Source organism: Chroicocephalus ridibundus, chromosome 7 (assembly GCF_963924245.1).
Source record: "Chroicocephalus ridibundus chromosome 7, bChrRid1.1, whole genome shotgun sequence".
Lineage (NCBI taxonomy): Eukaryota > Metazoa > Chordata > Aves > Charadriiformes > Laridae > Chroicocephalus > Chroicocephalus ridibundus.
This window is the reverse complement of record NC_086290.1, coordinates 11,143,190-11,159,848: the sequence shown is the minus strand read 5'-3', so window position 1 is coordinate 11,159,848 and position 16,659 is coordinate 11,143,190. Positions and strand designations below refer to the sequence as shown.

General features: G+C 42.0%; 1 protein-coding gene across 1 annotated transcript in view; it reads right to left on the bottom strand.

The window, feature by feature from the left end:
- The window catches only part of SNX4 (sorting nexin 4), a 35,752-nt gene extending 22,523 nt beyond the window's left edge, over nucleotides 1–13,229 (bottom strand). The window contains exons 1-4 of the mRNA XM_063341754.1: nucleotides 12,742–13,229; nucleotides 11,570–11,685; nucleotides 701–839; nucleotides 475–624 (exon numbers count right to left, since the gene is read on the bottom strand). Coding sequence (XP_063197824.1) covers nucleotides 475–624; nucleotides 701–839; nucleotides 11,570–11,685; nucleotides 12,742–12,849 — 513 coding nt within the window. The 5' untranslated portion in view covers nucleotides 12,850–13,229. The remainder of the gene's footprint in view (nucleotides 1–474; nucleotides 625–700; nucleotides 840–11,569; nucleotides 11,686–12,741) is intronic.
- Nucleotides 13,230–16,659: the final 3,430 nt, after the last annotated feature.

Below are 16,659 nucleotides of genomic sequence, written 5' to 3'. Positions count from 1 at the left end.
CACTTTAGCTGACAATCGGATCACAACTTTTGTGTTAACATGTGAATGGATCATGATTCAAACCACAACGCTAAAGAAACTGTGGCTATCCAAAAAGCAAATTGGAAGCCAGCACTGTCTCCGCAGCCAGCAGCATAGCATGCTAGCTATTTCAGGTTTAGTCCTAGGGAAGCTTTCCCAGCCAGCACACATTAAGTTCCCAATATGCTGTTCCAAAGAGGTGGAAATTCTCTCTTAAGAGCCTTAAAACTAGACTGGAAAAAAGTCATAAGGTACATTAAAAGGCCAACTGTACAACTGCAGTGGGCTGTTAAGAAGGTTTTACATGGACAAGTCTTTTCCACCTTAAGTTTATTCATGTTGTCTATCCTTCTCCTAGACATGGAGTCAATGGGAGGGAAAAAGAACAAAGGACACCATCTTAAAAAATAATTACTAAAGAATGTATTTAGAAAGCACATCATTTCACTATACCTGTGTTAAAAATGAATAGAAGATTTTGTCTTGGCAAAGGACAGGATGTGAAGCCACACGTAACAAGAAGTTTTCCAAACCGATTCTTCTTCTTTCCACAAAATCTGGATCCATATTATCTGCTGATAGTTTATGCCAAACAAAGTCAGCCTATTTAAACAGAAGAGTGTTAATAGTAAATAAATAACAAACAATACAAAGCAAGCTACAGCCTCAGCTTCCTTACCCTTTTTTCTGGCAAAGGTGGAACAACAATATGTGGATAGGTAACTGACAAGTAATTCCTCAACAACTCAAATTCACTGTAACGTCGCCACAGGGAGTCCACTGGGGCACACTGTCCCTCACTCTGGGACTCAACAGCTCTGAAAGATAAAATAGCAAATTTGAGCTATCACCTTCTCATACCATCAGCACAGTTATAGCAAAGGCCCTAAAAATAGTTACTCAGTAATGATTACTGCATAACTCGCCCAGAATCTGAACTAACCCTAATTAATTTCATGTCCACATCCTTCATTTAAAAATAATATAAGTTTCTGCCTGACAGCACGCAAATTTTCTGCGCATGCCAGGAACACAAGAAAAGTCAATGCTTTTTCATCACGCCACAAACAAACAGGTAGGTCACAGTCAAGTAAACAGTCACACAAGTGACTTAGTTCACATCACTACAGAATTAGACATATTTCTCTTGGAACAGTGTTAGGCTCCAAGCCAGCATGATTTCATGAGCAGCTGAAGGATAAAGTATTACAAGAAGGAATTTACTATTCAATGGGAAAGTCTTCACTTCAGAGGATAAATATTGTCTTGCCTGCAACATCTAGAATAGTTAAAAATATAAAAGTTTTAAGAATTTTTAAAGGATATTTTTAGAAAAATTCAGCTAATTTCAAAGCACTTTTTTTTGTTGTTCAAAATAGTATCTTTTTATATTTAAGGACTAAGGATATGTAATCTAACAAACTAGCTAAAGATAGGGTAAAGCAGGTACAAAATTGATCATCTGAAAAATTTGTTGAAAACTTGAAGCCTACATCATCTAGCAAGGGCTTAAAGGATCTTATGTTACTATAAAAGGAGAAATCATGGACTATTATAGGATTGAAAAGTAACATAACTTAAAAAAATAATCCTTCATACAAGACATTTAGAGCAACAGAAATACTTTGCAATACCATAAAATAAGCATCAGGTCAGTAACACTTCTTGGCAGTCAGCACAGGCCAGAATAAACACATAGAGACTTCAGACAAGGCACTTAACAGAAACCAGTGATGTCTATGTCTACCTTAGTTCTTACATAAAGTGACTAATTAGCATACAAAGTACTGACAAAAACCTACATGAACCAATATTAAGTATGTTAAGAGATTGTCAAAGAATAGTTGAGGTTGGAAGGAACTCTGCAAGTCTGTAATCCAACTCCCTTGCTCAAAGCAGGTTGCTCAGAGCCACATCCAGGTGGATTTTGTGTATCTCCAAGGACAGAGACTACCACCACACTGGGAGATCCACTCCCACAGTAAAGAGGTTTTCTTACACTTAAATGGCATTTCCTATATTTGAATTTGTGGCTGCTGCCTCTTGTCCTCTCTCGGTGCCTCACAGAAAGAGTGTGACTCCATTTTCTTTACCTCCCCCACCAGGTATCGATACATGTTGCCAAGATCCCTCAAGCTGTCTCTTTCAGAGGCTGAACAACCCCACCTCTTAGTTTCTCCCTGCACGCCAGATGCTCCAAGGCCGTAACCATCTTCGTGGCCCCTCACAGGGTCAGGAAAGGCTTCAGTATCACCCCATCCTTCTTGTACTGGGGAGCCCAGAACTGGGCACAGTACATTGTGAACTACAAGTACTTACTCATACGGTACTCAATAGAATAGGGTACTACTTTGTTTCTTCCAGCAGAATTCAGGCTATGCAGTTCTTGAATTCATAAGAACTTTCTGGAGTAAAATTTTAAAAACACCTAAATAGCACATAATTTATTTATTTTTTTAAGCTATTCTTAAGCTACAAGGTTGGATTTCTAATGACCTTACTGAAAACCAAACGATCCTTCTCAAGAGCAACCTCATTGTTTAATACACTTAAACAAAATACAAGAAGCCTTTGTCATCCACTTCTGAACTCTCATTAAAGGGAAATAACCTTGCTAGATCCTCTTGTTTTAAAAAAAAAAAAAAAGCATGGTCACACCTTGAGGTTGAAGTAATGTAATACAGAATTATGCAAAAGGATTTTTTTTAAAAATCAGTAAGGCAGAACATTTTCTTTATATCTATCATTGCTTTGTGGAAAGGATTTTTATTCCAGGTCATTAAATTTGGGTGGGGGGGTGGGAATCACAAGGAGGAATAAAAAAGGATGCATTCATAAGCATTCAATGCAAACTGCTGAAGATTAAAACTGTTTGAGGCTGACTTCAGAAAAAAAGGTGAGCACAGCACTGACAGCCACTAAATTGCACGGCCAACATCCCACAGAATTCTTCCCTGTTAGAGTATTTCAATTCAACAAAGTTACAACTGCAACCACAGAGTTTTGAAGAGAGTAAGCTCAGCTTAGTGCCAGGCTGACAAGCTGCACAGCATTCCTCCCTACACTACATTGCACAACTTCAACATTTCAAGAACACTTCAGCTAAAAGCAGGTATCTAGTGATTATACCATTGCTGAGTCGGAGGTAAACTTAAACAGATAAAGAATTAAGCTATTATGCCCTGGAAAATTATTTGTTTAGTTGAAAGCTGAAGGCACAAACCTCACTTTCCTAGAGGAGAAGCTTCCATCAGGGTTTGGTAAACAATCTGGCCATTCACATGAAAGTATTTTAGAACCAGGGATCCCTTTAACCTCTAGCTTCAGCAGCTATCAACCAGTTGCACTGACTTACACCCCGGGTTTCAAGAGCACTACTTCTGCATGGGTTGTTTTCAACTCTTAAGCAAGACTGACACCATCAATACATCACAGGATTACGTGGACTCTCAGAACTTACTGCACAAGCAAACATGAATAGGAAGGTGGGAAAAAGCACATGCCAGCACTGCCCTGAGAACCCGGCCACATTCCAGGAGGACCCATCTGTGCTGCAGATACAGAGCTGCTGTGTCAGCAGTAAAGCATCAGAGACTCACCTAGAGCTAGGCAGACACATTGCAGAGAATGAAGCAGACTGCGGCCACCCTCACTCTAAAGGCAGGAACATTACAGACCCAGATCTGGAACAAGAACTTCTCCATAATATAATGGATGTTCTATCAGACAAGAAAGAGGAAGAAAAAAAAAGCAACAAGCCAACCCTGCAGGATGCATTTGATCCACTGTTATTAAATGCCTCTGTCACTCCTATGCATAACCATTTCCTGGCTGCAGCAAAGGCAGCCCCCGAGACTGGCACAGGAGTTGGCTTAACTAGCTCTTCTTTCTCGTTCTGATTTTTCTGTAATAGGAGTTTCGTTATTCATCTTTTTTTAAAATTTAACTGAAGTTTAAGACTGACTGCATCACCTCGTAACTAGAGGTAGGCTAGGTGTGCACACCCCACTGACAGTTTATGGCAGCCTAACACATTTCAGACATACAGTAGAGTTACAGAGGCTTAAAAAGTTACCACCAAAGGTAAACTGCAAGAAGAACAGTTCACTTTATTTTTTAAATATCATTCTTATTTTTCTTGTCAATATGAGCCCCTAAGGAAAAAGTACTGCTAGCCACAGTTATTTTTCATCTCCACTTAACTTGTTCTATGGGCTTACACTGCCATGGCCAACTTCAAATATAAAGTTTTCCACCTCCTGAATACAAAGTACTTGGAAAGTTCACTCGGCTGTTTCATTTCAACACAGCGCGTACTTAGTGTTATCTTCTGCCCCTAACTCAATCAATTCCCAATGCAGTGCAAGTCTGATCCTGTATTTATCTCTTTCTGAATAACCTATAACATCAATGAGGTCAGCACAGAGAAGAATGAACGGGAGTTCATTCTTTCAAGGAACTTTCTGGTCCAGACATTCCTACTGCATTTTCAAGTGCACTTCTGTAGAACTACAACTTCACAAGCTGTAAGAAAAGAACTACGCCAAATTTTGGTAGTATGCATTTGTAAGTGGCCTCAATATAGCACTCTCATATCAAATGCAATTACAGTAATATACATTAGTAGTATAAAGTTAGGTAGCTTGTCCTCCATAGTTGATCTGCCTTTAACTCATCCTGCTCTGCTTTGCCATTCCTCCACACACCCAAGTCAGCTTCATCGTGTAGAAGTCGATCTGTATTTTTCTTAGAACTCCCAATTCTTGCATTCAAGAGTCACATTATCATTTAATAAGTTTCAATAGTTGTAACACAACAAGTGTAAGAAAAGAACTAAAGGATAGTGCTCTGCTACAAGCTAACAAGAGAAAAAAAGAAATTAAATCAAGAGTGACTTCATAACTTCAAGTTTGTTTGGGGAACTACATATACTCTACTCCTGTAGTACAGATTATGGGTTAGAAGAGAATGCACTTCCAGTTCACATTCCTATCCTACAAATATTGAAGGAAGGCAAATACACCAATAGAATCATCACATATTCTCGTAGTGTAGCAGTCCATTTATCATTTGAAAGGGTTGAGGTCAACACACCATCAGTAAGCTGTCATTGTAAGAGATCACAGCCTTCTGACAAGAGAAGGTTCGAGTGTAAATTATGCTCTTAATACTTCACAACTATTTTGCAGTTTATTATAAGCTAGAAGCAACAAAGACCACATGGAGCCTTAACTGTACTAAAAATTTCTCAACATGCCTGCTGTATCAGCTTTGTACTTGTCAGAATTACTATATTTAAATATATATTATTACATTTTAAAAAAAACCACAATCAGAGTAGTTACATCTCAGCCCATGCACACATACAAATATCAAGCAGAAAATTAAACAGGAACCAAAATTTGTAAAAGGTCATCTAGGAGCGTAGTACTTCAGCGGGAAGGACCACAGCTTTATAGAGAAGCCTAGTCCTACCTCAGAACAAACCACTACTAACCCACAAGGGAGGTGCAGGAACCCTGTTACTTGAAGTTTTCTGTCCACAAGGGGCCTCAACAACTCAAGGAGGAAGGAAGAAGACTGCCAGACCAGATCATGCCACTCACCACATCTTCCCTGCCCACACTGAAAAAACTAAGGAAGTTTACTAGATCTAAAGCCTACTGCCAATTTATTCTGACAAAGCAGATCTGTGGACAGCACACAAGGCTTCCCTAAATCTAAGTTAAGGATTGTAAAGCTTGATTATGAGATGTGCAAGCCTCACATTATACCCTGAAGAAAAAAGTTAAATTACTCCTGGAGAACCCTGAAGGTCAAACCTGCCTGCGTAGTTTGTTCTTCTTTAAATAGACAGCATCTGATGTAGCTTCCTCAACGCAGTCTGTGTTAAGCAACCTGATGTTATTTCTCTTCTCAAATCATACTTACTTCCTTTATTCTAACATGCATTTATTCTCACTGTCTTAGAAGTGTGAATGGTGCCTTTTATAGTTGCAGTTGTTGCTTTTATCTTTATATAACACAGTTCTTGGTTTGGGTGAAAAGCTGGTAAGAGACAATAGGCAAAGCAAGCAAGTGTGGGAGGAAAACAGGCAGAAAGACACTTGTCCAGAGAAATATCTGGATGTTGTTCTTCGCCCAACATGCCACTGCAAAAAGCTGCAGTGTAAGAGTTGCACCTCAGCAAGAGTCTGCCACCACACCGCCTCTTCTCTGCAGGATGGACATGCCTGCTGCCTCTGCCTCTAGCAGCACCCGCTCTAGTTGGGGTTTTGGTTGGTTTTGGTTCTTTTTTTTTTTTCCAAGAGGCTCCAAAACATCAGTTTAGTGACTTTTATGACTGGAAGGGGAAGACGACACTTGAGGAGGGCAGCTGAGTAGGGCCTAACAAAGAAGCAATGCTTTTCAAGTTAACCCATTTGAATAAATTTAAGAAACATTTTCAAATTATTAATGCTAACTTAAGATTCTCCCTTACACCCAGGCTTTGATAAAGTAAAAGCGGCCAGATTCTGCCCTCCAGAGAGAGCAAAGCTGTGGTGGGAAAGTACTGTACAGCCCTCAATTATGAGCCTGCATCCACACCTCTGCCTTTTCAATGGGGTAGTAAGTGTCTGAAACTGCATGGATGGATTTGGGACAGGCAAGTAAGATGAGAGAAATAATTTTTTTTATCACACCAAAAATGTCTCCACCTGGTTACACATGAGACCATAAAATATCACCAATTACAAGAGCATTTCTCCCCAGGAACCCTGTTCCAGAAAGGAAGTAGAAATCCACAAAGGTACTCATTACATTTAATACCTTCATTACCATCTAATTTTTTAGACCACATTATGAACTCCAGCATTAAATGCAAGTACTGCAGACCAGTTTCAATTAAGATTATAATCACTTGTTGACATTCAGTCAAACTTCTCAATTTGTTTTGGTTTTAGAAACACAATATAATACTTGTACAGTCTTCAGGCAGCAAAACCATATGTTTCCCCTCTAAGTACAGTTTTAACAATGCACTTTATTCATTGAGTGAACCAACCTGCCTGAAAAAAAATTAAAAGACAAAATTGAAACCTTCAGCTTTTACGTTCATAACTGATGTTATCATAAGTGATTAGAAGATTACATTACTCCAAAAGTCACGTTCATTTGCCTTGATTCAAAGTACCAATGTGAAAACTTTAGTCCATCTAATTAACCTCTTCCCGTTTCCCATTTAAAACTAATTATCTTAAATGAGCCATTAAACAATTCTGAATGCAATAATAAGATGGATGGCTGCAAAATATTAAATCAGATGAGAAGGAAATACATCGGTTTTTTTCCTTGTAAAAGCAATCACCTCTTCAATCACATAAGCAGTAACTTTGCTTTCAGCCTTTGACCTTCTACTATACGAGAAGTGACACTTCTCCTCTCCACAGAGAGTGAACCTTGTCCGCTGTAGGGGAGTGGGAGTGTTTTGAGGGGCTGGGCAACTTTTTCCATTAGTTATTTAGAAACAGTCTCTGTATTTAGGCCTCAACAGATAGAGAGCAATCATTACAGATCAACTACGTACTTTGTAAACCACCAAAAGTTACCTGGGAAGCTTATGACAAAGAGGCAGTTCTTTTGTCAGAAGATTTTCAGAGCCAGGTGATTTAAATTTTTTTTTAATTTTTAAATGCTGTCACCTAAACAGTTCACTGTATTTAACTAAAACATACAACCACTAGGCAGGTGAATCATAGAATGGTTTGGGTGAGAACGGGCCTTAAAGATGATCTAGTTTTACTTCCCCTGCCCTGGGCAGGGACACCTCCCACCAGACCAGGCTGCTCAAAGCCCCATCCAGCCTGGCCTTGAACACCTCCAGGGATGGGGCAGCCACAGCTTCTCTGGGCAACCTGTGCCAGTGTCTCACCATCCTCACAGTAAAGAATTTCTTCCTAATATCTAGGAAGCCTTCTCTTCTCCAGGCTGAACAACTGTCTTCATAGGAGAGGTGCTCCAGCCCTCAGAGTATCAATTAAGTACAAATCAGCAGTAAAGCATTTCCTCCATCTTTCATCTCCTGATTCTGCTGTTTAAAGCTCATGCTGGATTCAGACTTTTCCTTTTTTCCCCAGTACCTCCTTTGGAAGGAGCAGACAAGTCTCCCTGACCCTCAGTGACCAAAATCTGCATTTTGTTGTTTCATCAGAAGACAGCATACCTCTGCAGGCATTCGTTCTGTGCCTCTCCCCGGTAAATGCATGCCTGGGTTCCTCACCTAGCCCAACATGAAACGGAAGACTTTGGAAAAGGCATTCAAACAAAACATAACAAAGGAAAAACTCCTGAAGTCCCATAGTGCAGCACTGCCACTGCTGAACTGTGACCTGGCTGGCTACTGATTTCCAAGTTCATTTCTCTCACAGAAACTTTGTTTAGAAGTCCTCACACTTCGGATGGGCAATCCAAGGTCTTAAAGGAGAAGCAGGTATCACTCATGTCCCCAATTTAACTAACAGAAAACTTTCCAAATACTGAAAGCAGAAATAAGATTAGTAACTTCCCCAGCCGTGCTGTGGGAACAGGCAGTGAGCCACCCTGTCAAATTACTTCAAAATGAAGTAAAGACTAGTAAGGCTGGAAACCAGGTATCCTGCTATTAAGTAGTCAGCTACCAGGCTGCACAAAGTTAAGTCACTTTTTCCTAAAGCCGCATTTAAACAAAAAAATCCCACAATCTAGTCATCATACTGTGTGACCAGGAGAACCAGGATAGAGATCTCAAAGCCTGCAGGGACAGAAGCAAAAGTTAACTAAATGGAACTGTCCCACTACTACAGAAGAAATTGTTTACCTTGAAGGAGAACAGGCAGACAGACATCCCTCCGCGTACTATAATTAAAAGTCCATCAACACAGAGCACTTAGAAGTGCTCTGCATTCTGATTAAATTTCAGCTCTGCCATGGAAAACAAAGCGTACAAGACCAGGAGTCAAATTCTGGGTTTTATACTGTCTCAGTTCTTGTAGTTTCATGCAGATTCTGGTACAAAACACAGCTGTCTAAATTTCTAAAAAGCACGCAAATCTGAATCTAAGTGAGGTCCTGTACATTTCCAATCTCCCTTATAGAAAGCAAGCAATATGCTGAGCAGCTCCATCTCAAGGAGGAATATTTAGTTACACATCTTAATTATAAGACTTTGTATTTGCCTTAATGCCATTTCCCACAAAGAGGTGGAAGTGTTCATCTGTTCTCACAGGGACAGTATAAAAACTAAGTTATTTTTAAATAACTGTATAGCTTAATGGAAGCTGTGAAACAAACTGACTCCAAGACTAATTGAACGGAAATAGTTCACCACAAAAAATCTACTTAGCTAATGCAGAAAGGTGTAAACCAAGAATAAAGGAGATGCTTTCAGGAAGCACAACCCTTGGAATTTGCCGAGTCTCTGCAGCCTACATCAGGAGAGTTCGTTTTGTCTCAAAGAAAGAAATCTGTGTGGAGGTATAACATCACTTTTAAAAAAAATAAAAGTCACATGAAAGTGTGATAATAGTAATAAATCTTTTCATTTTGAAAAGAAAAAGGAAGCAGCACCGTCACTTGCATTTTGAAAACAGTTTCATCCGGCACCAGCGAAACTAAGGTGTTAAAAGTTTAGGTACCCAGCTCCTGTTCTGTAGCAAGTATACAGTGGTTGTAATTGCATCCATCTTGTCTCGTATTCACCCAGATGCGTGCAACTCCTCAATTCAAATTGAAATTAAATCCTAGATGGCAGTAGTGGCAGAACCCCAATTCACATATTTGTAATGCAACTATTATTAAGTGGTCTTCCTTTTATATTACTATAAACTGAGTTCTATTCTTCAGCTACAAAATATCCTATTACCCACAGACAAATTGCTGTGAAGCCCACCTACAGCTACAGGCTCAGCAGGAAGCACATTTAATAGCCAGCAATTATATTTATGCAAGAAATTTTGCTTTCTCAGCAAAAGAAATAGAGAACCTATTTTATTAGAGATGTGACAAACCCACATTTTCAATAATTCTGTGACAAACATGTAATTGGTCTTCGTATTTGCTGACCACAGAATAAAATAAGTCTTAACAAGAGAAAGCAATTCAGGCAGCAAAATACATTTTTACCAGTACGAAGGAACCACTGGGAAAGACCAGCAGGAGCGAGCCTAAAGTAACATAAGGAAGACTGGGAAAGGCAACACAGTCAGCATGTTCTGAGGCTGCATAAAGATGCCCCTAAAGTACACTTCACATCACAGTTAGACACCAATGATTCCAATTTTCTTCTCTTTTCCCTCAGAAATACCATTAAAAGAAAAATAACATTACTTATGTGAGAAGATGTGATCTTTAATATCAATACACTGCAAAAGTATTCTTTTAAACATCTGAGCAACTGCCAAAGAGCTACAATATTTGAAAAGCATGATGTACATCTATTTTGGATTTTATTCTTAAAGTTTGGCAAAATATAGTAAACTTATCCCAGTAGGTCTGCAGTTAGTGTGACTGGTGTGCCCCTTCAACAGTGAGGCAACTTAAGAAGCCTTCTGACTAGCATCTAGAAGACTTAAGTGATAGTATTACGATTTGAACTTTTCAGTGCTTTTGCAAAAATGCAACTGTTTTGTTTCAGAAGGTTTTATCTGTACAGCAGATCATTCCCAAGGCAAGGCCCAAAGGTTAAAACTGTTAATATAGAGAGAGACAAAACTCCTAATAAAGTCTAATTTTGAAATTCTTGCTTCAGCTGAGTAACATGATCCTGCATAATAGGAGTCATCTGTGACTGTTTGGGAAGTGACTATATAAGTCAGAAGAGATTTTAAAGTTTTGTTCACTACTCAATACATAAAATTGCAAGTTGTCTTTGTGGTACCAAGCGTGTTTACGATACTTGTATTATTAATCTTGCTAACACAAAATGACTGAAAGAGCAAGTTCTCCAGTGAAAGTTCAAGCCAGTATGAAGGACGGAAATAGTTAATTAACCCTAACCCTTAGAGCATCTACAATGACTATGTGGCAATCAGATCAAGCAAAACAGTTCGCATATTAGTAGAGCAGTAAATTTTGACCACATGACATAAGTCATGAGACTTCTTTATTTTCTTGTGATCCCAAACAAGCCTAACCATTACTGTAGACCACAATGCACCACCTCTCTCACACAGAAGCTCATATATAAGTATATAAGCTTATTTCTCAGATATGGGTTGGATAACCAAGCAGTTGTTGACACCACATTAAAGCAACATCTTTCAAGCACGCATTTTTCCACCTAGCTCCAAATGAAGAATTACAGTACATAGACACACAGTTACACAACACCAGCATTAATACTGAACTGGAGATCAGATGCCAAGTTTTCACAGGAAAAGATCCTCCAGAGTAGGCTGACAGTCACATAACAAATCATAAACAAACTAAATCCTCTTATCAACTGTACCTGAATATTTCTGGGGGGAAGGAGAGAAAAGCTGTTTAGAATGGCATATCCACATACTCTTGAGAGTAAGCTCTCATCACCTACCTTGTCTCAATGAGGTAAGCAGTGTATGTTTCTTGCATGTTCATGGCATTCCTCCCAGTCCGTTTTTCGGCTTCCGAAACAGTGATTTCCATTTTTTTTGCCAAACAGTCTTCCATCTTTTTAGAGGACGAAAATAAAGATTCATGTAACATTAGCCAAGCAAGGCAAAGGCTACTAACCCTGCCTCCCCTTCTCTCACACCACATTTATTCAAATAAGACAGGTCTCTGTAGGATAAAGGCTTTGGCAGGGCTTCATTTTATACCCATGTTCCATATCACATTTGCAAATGACAACAGAAAACCTGCTTTGGGGGAAAAAAAACCCCAAAGTCCACAAACAGACAACTTTGGATACCAAAAGCCATCATGGAAGATACAGAAAGGAGAAATGTTTTTCCTTACAGGTAACAAAGTAACTTTTATTATTAAAAAAAAAAACAAACACCCAAAGCCCTGCACTTTCTACCCAAACACTTCCCAACAAGTGGTGAATTCCTCCTCAGGACACCTGGGACACGCATAACCGCCTCTCCCCTTTCACAGGAAACAGAATACATGCAGACCGAGATGTTTTTCTTTTAATCTCTCAGAGGAGGATCGTCATCTTTTACACATTGTCGGGCAGAAGTCAGTCAGGACCACACGCCCTCCCCAGAAACGCAGAGCTCTGGGAACCTCCAGCTGAAATCCAGCAGGAAGAGGGATTTACTTGTGAAACTCGGAAGGGGGGGGGGGAACATCAAATGGGGGATGGGGGAGAAATATAATAATCATACTACTAATAAACTGGCACAAAGGATGAGGGCAAACGGCACACAAAACCCTCCAACAACGGCCAGAGAGGTGCTGGAAGGAAGAGAACTCCACTGCTCGGAGGGACGAGCTCCACAGCTCAGCCCCGGGCTCCCCTGGGCAGGGGGCCCGGCCCCGGGCAGGCAGAGGGAAGGCTCGTCCCACCTGTAGCCCCTTTTCCCGCTACAGCCCGGCCCCGGCCTTCCCTCGCCGGCCGAGCCCCGCGTCCCTTCCCGCCCGCCCCGGGCCGGAGGCGCGGCGGTCGGGCAACGCGCTCAGGAAAGCCCGGTGCTCGGCCCCGGCGGAGTAGGCCGGGCCAAGGCCGGCGGCCCGCCGGAGGGACGCCGCCCCACCCCCGCCAACCCCCCGCACCCTCACCGTGGCCACCGCGGCTACGGGCTGCTCCGGAGGCGGGAAGCCGCTGCGGGGCACGGCGCCGTCTTCCTCCGGGCGGCTATCGCTCGGCTCGGCCTCGGCGCTCTCCATGGCTATAAGGGGCTCGGCCGCCTCCCTCCGCGCAGGCGCTGAGGACGGCTCCGGCGGGCAAACTCATCGCAGGTCCTAGAGAGAGCGGCTGGGCCCGGGCGGGGGTGTGTGCCCATCCGGGAGCGGCGCTGGGCGAGGCAAGGCGGGCCTCGCTGGCCCTCGGCCTTCCTTCCCCGGCCCTTCCGCCGCCGCCGCCCGCCTCGGCTCGATGGACTTGATGGAAGCCCTGTCTCGGCTGCTAGCCTCCTGCCCGCCTTTTCGGCCAACAGCTGTCCCGGCGGTGGGCACCCCTTGGCGGACGCGGGGGGTGAAGGCACCCCCTGCTTGCACTAAAGCCCCCCTCGCCCCAAGCTCCGCAGCGTGAGCTCCCTGTGCAGGGGAGGGACAGACCTTCCACCTTCCCCTGGGCGCTCAGCCTCGCCCATACAGTTGTAAATGTTTATTTCTAAGATTTATTTTTGTTGCTGTTGTTCCTCTCAGCTCTCAGGTCACTGAAGAGTTTCTGATCCAGCCATGCTGCGTCTTGTCTGCCCTCCGTGGCAGGACAATTTGTCATTTTGCTTTATAGACTCTCTTTCAGCAGCTATTAACTGTCCCACAGGATGTTCGTTAATGTTAGGCAGCTCGGGTTATTGTTTTTTAAAGCCCACCAGCCCATTATTTCTCCAATCTCGCTCCTTTGCAGGCAGCAACGGACTGGGTTGTGCTGTGTTTGCTTTTACTTACCCTCCTGTCCACCCTGCCTTCTCCACCCACTCCCTCCCAGTGGTGGTAGGACATCCAGAACGGTCTTCTCCTGCCCACCATCTGTGCTGGCCAACACCACAGCGCGTCCCAGCCTGCCACGCTTCCCCAGGAGCTGCCTGAGTAGTTAAAATCCCCTGAGTTCAGCTCTGGGGAAGTCCCTGTTGTTTGTTTAATAAAAGCCCCAGCTGTCTCTATTCTTCTCATTGAGCAGGAACAAACCCTTACTGTGCTTTCCTGTGATTCCTGTTCTGTCTTTTCGGAGAGACGTTCAGCAAGTCTGCCCTGCAGCTTCTACTGAACATCAGTCAGTTAATATATTACACACACTATATATATATATATATGTATATACACACCTTCATTATTGCAGCCCTTGGGTTTATTCCCTCATGACCCCATGGCGCCCACGCAGTCCTTGTGGGGTTGGCCAACTGGACAGAGGGGTTCTTCCAACTTATTCCTCGTGCTCCAAACATCATAGAATCGTCTAGGTTGGAAGGGACCTTTAAGATCATCAAGTCCAACCATTAGCCTAACACTGCCAAAATCACCACTAAACCATGTCCCTCAGCATCATGTTTACACGTCCTTTAAATACCTCCAGGGGTGGCAATTCCACCATTTCAGACAGTCGGGAGCAGCCCCATTATTCCCTGGTTTACATATCACATCGCTCCCTTGAGATTTCCCATTTTTGCACTAGATTCATGTCCTTTGATTCAGGCACTACATTTTTTTATTATTCTCATATAGCTTTTTTTTTGTTTTCCTGCCCTTTTCAAACCCTGGTCAAAGGCCACCTCCGGGGATTAAAAAGTTGATATTACAGGTTTCTTTGCTTTTTTCTGCTTTGAGTAGGAAACATTTTTTTTTAGTGTTGACCACAGCTGAATTTGCATACATTTTTCATCCAAAAAATTAATCTTTTTCTTTCAACAACAATTAAAATAAATCTCAAAATCCCCTTTGAAGACCCCATGAATTAATATTTGGCGTCTGGTTTCTATTCTGTTGTCTTCAATGTTTATTCAACTTTTTCCTCAGATTGTTTGAACTGATACCTCAACCCCTCCTTTCCCACCCCTCCACCACTGTAGCTGGATGGAGTTTCCCAAGCTTTTCCACAAAAGGCTTTCCTAGAACAAAAGTTTTTTACAAGTATGTGAACTGTGATTTGTCCTCTGAATAGGACTGATTTAAGATTTGTTTTCTAAACCCAAAGTCCAGTTTAGATGTAAAAGCATGATTGCACATTGTAAGACAAAGTCTGTTTTCCATTAGGGTATGGTTTTCTTATGTTTACTCAAGATGTACATTAAGATACATACCTTGTATCAATTACACTTGCATTTGCAGGATGTGCATACTGAAATTTTTCTGATCTGTATCAGTGATATAGTAGAAATATTTATGTGAAGCTCATGCAGGATATCGTACTTTGTATTAAATATTTTTATTGTGGAAAAAAATTATCAATAAAGTACAGCAATATTTTGCAGGTCTTCCATTCAGTCAGTTCAAAAACTATTTTCAGCTTTGAATTTTCTTAATACTACTAAGAGATGTGGAGAAGAGTTAAAACATTACTTATGGAGGAGGAGGATAATGATAGAAGTGCCCAGATCAAGATGACCAACAGCCTGGGTAGCCCTCACGGACATCATAGCCTGGGCAGCTTTAGAGGAGAGCGTGAAATGTCCTGACAAACTACTAGTGCAATGAAGGGGTCTTCAGTAGGCACCAAAGTCTCCAACAAAATGCTCTTCCTGAGCCCCATTTCCCCACCTCAGCCTGCAAAGTGGGCTAACAGTACTTTTCTTACAGAAGAATGGTCCCAGCAGAGTCCTGCTTTCAGCCATACTTACAGGATTTGTGTTACTTCAGTCAAAATAAGCTTTGATTCCCCCCCTCGCTAGGCACAACCACCAGTGCAGTCACACTCCCTTTGAACGCTCTCTTGTCACAACATCCGTCTGATTTCCTGCAGGTTCCTCAAACCAGGACACTCTCCTGCTCTTCAGCATCTTCACTAGGCAGCACGTCCCTTCTTCTTCAACCATAAGAAGGCAAGCTCAACTCAACTTCCTACCTACAAGTCCTTTCAGTCTCTGAAGCTGTCATACGAGAGGTAGATTTTTCTCAAAAACAACCTTTTCACATCAAAACACTATTGACTTCTTCACCAGAGAGTTACACATCTTACAGGAGAGGAAGCAATACCCCAAGTTTGCCAAATACAGATGCTCCTTCACACCTTCCAGTTTAGTCGCTAGTGAAAAAAAATCCAGCATTTGTGTACCCTAAGACTGCCTTGTAGTGCAAGCCAAAGTGGGATGGCTGGGAGTTTCCCTTCAAAAGCACATTCCTGATCCATGGTTCAGGCTCCTGGGTCCTATCATAATTTCACTACCAGTAATAATAAGACAAAGATCATGGGTCAGGCTGTCAAACTGCTCATGCCTCCCTCTACAGGCTAATTGCTTCAGACCCAAAGGTGCTTGCTAACCAGAGGCATCTGGCAGCCGAAGCGATGCCAGCTTGTGCTTTTGGTCTTCAAAGGCTGATCCTCATTGAAGACCCTGGCATCTGTCTGCATCTGATGTCATTGGTATGATGGATGGAGCAGAAAACAGTGCTTGCTGAAGTTCCCTAAGAAAACACAGTGGAGGAATGAATGTCAAGGAACAATCCGTAAAACGCATGAGTAGCTGCTTCAGCATGGGAGAGTGCAGGAGGAAAAGTAGGTGCAAAAAGAATAAGTGGGAAATCCTCTCCACACATGAGTTCAGGCTCCTCATAGACCTATTTCTGTCATCTAAATGGCTGTGTGAAATGGCCACTAAACAATAGAAAAACCAACATTTTGATAATTATTCAGAGAAAGAAAAACTCAAGGAAAGATAAGTGGAGAGTGGAAAAGAGATATGGATGTCTTCTGGGCTGGGGGAAATCACCTGATCCCAGTCTGAAATTGGTAGCAGTGGTTTCCATCCCATCCATTTCAGCAATGGCAGATCTGGATCAATGAATTTGTCATGGTTTGGGCTGGGTTGGCCAATGACA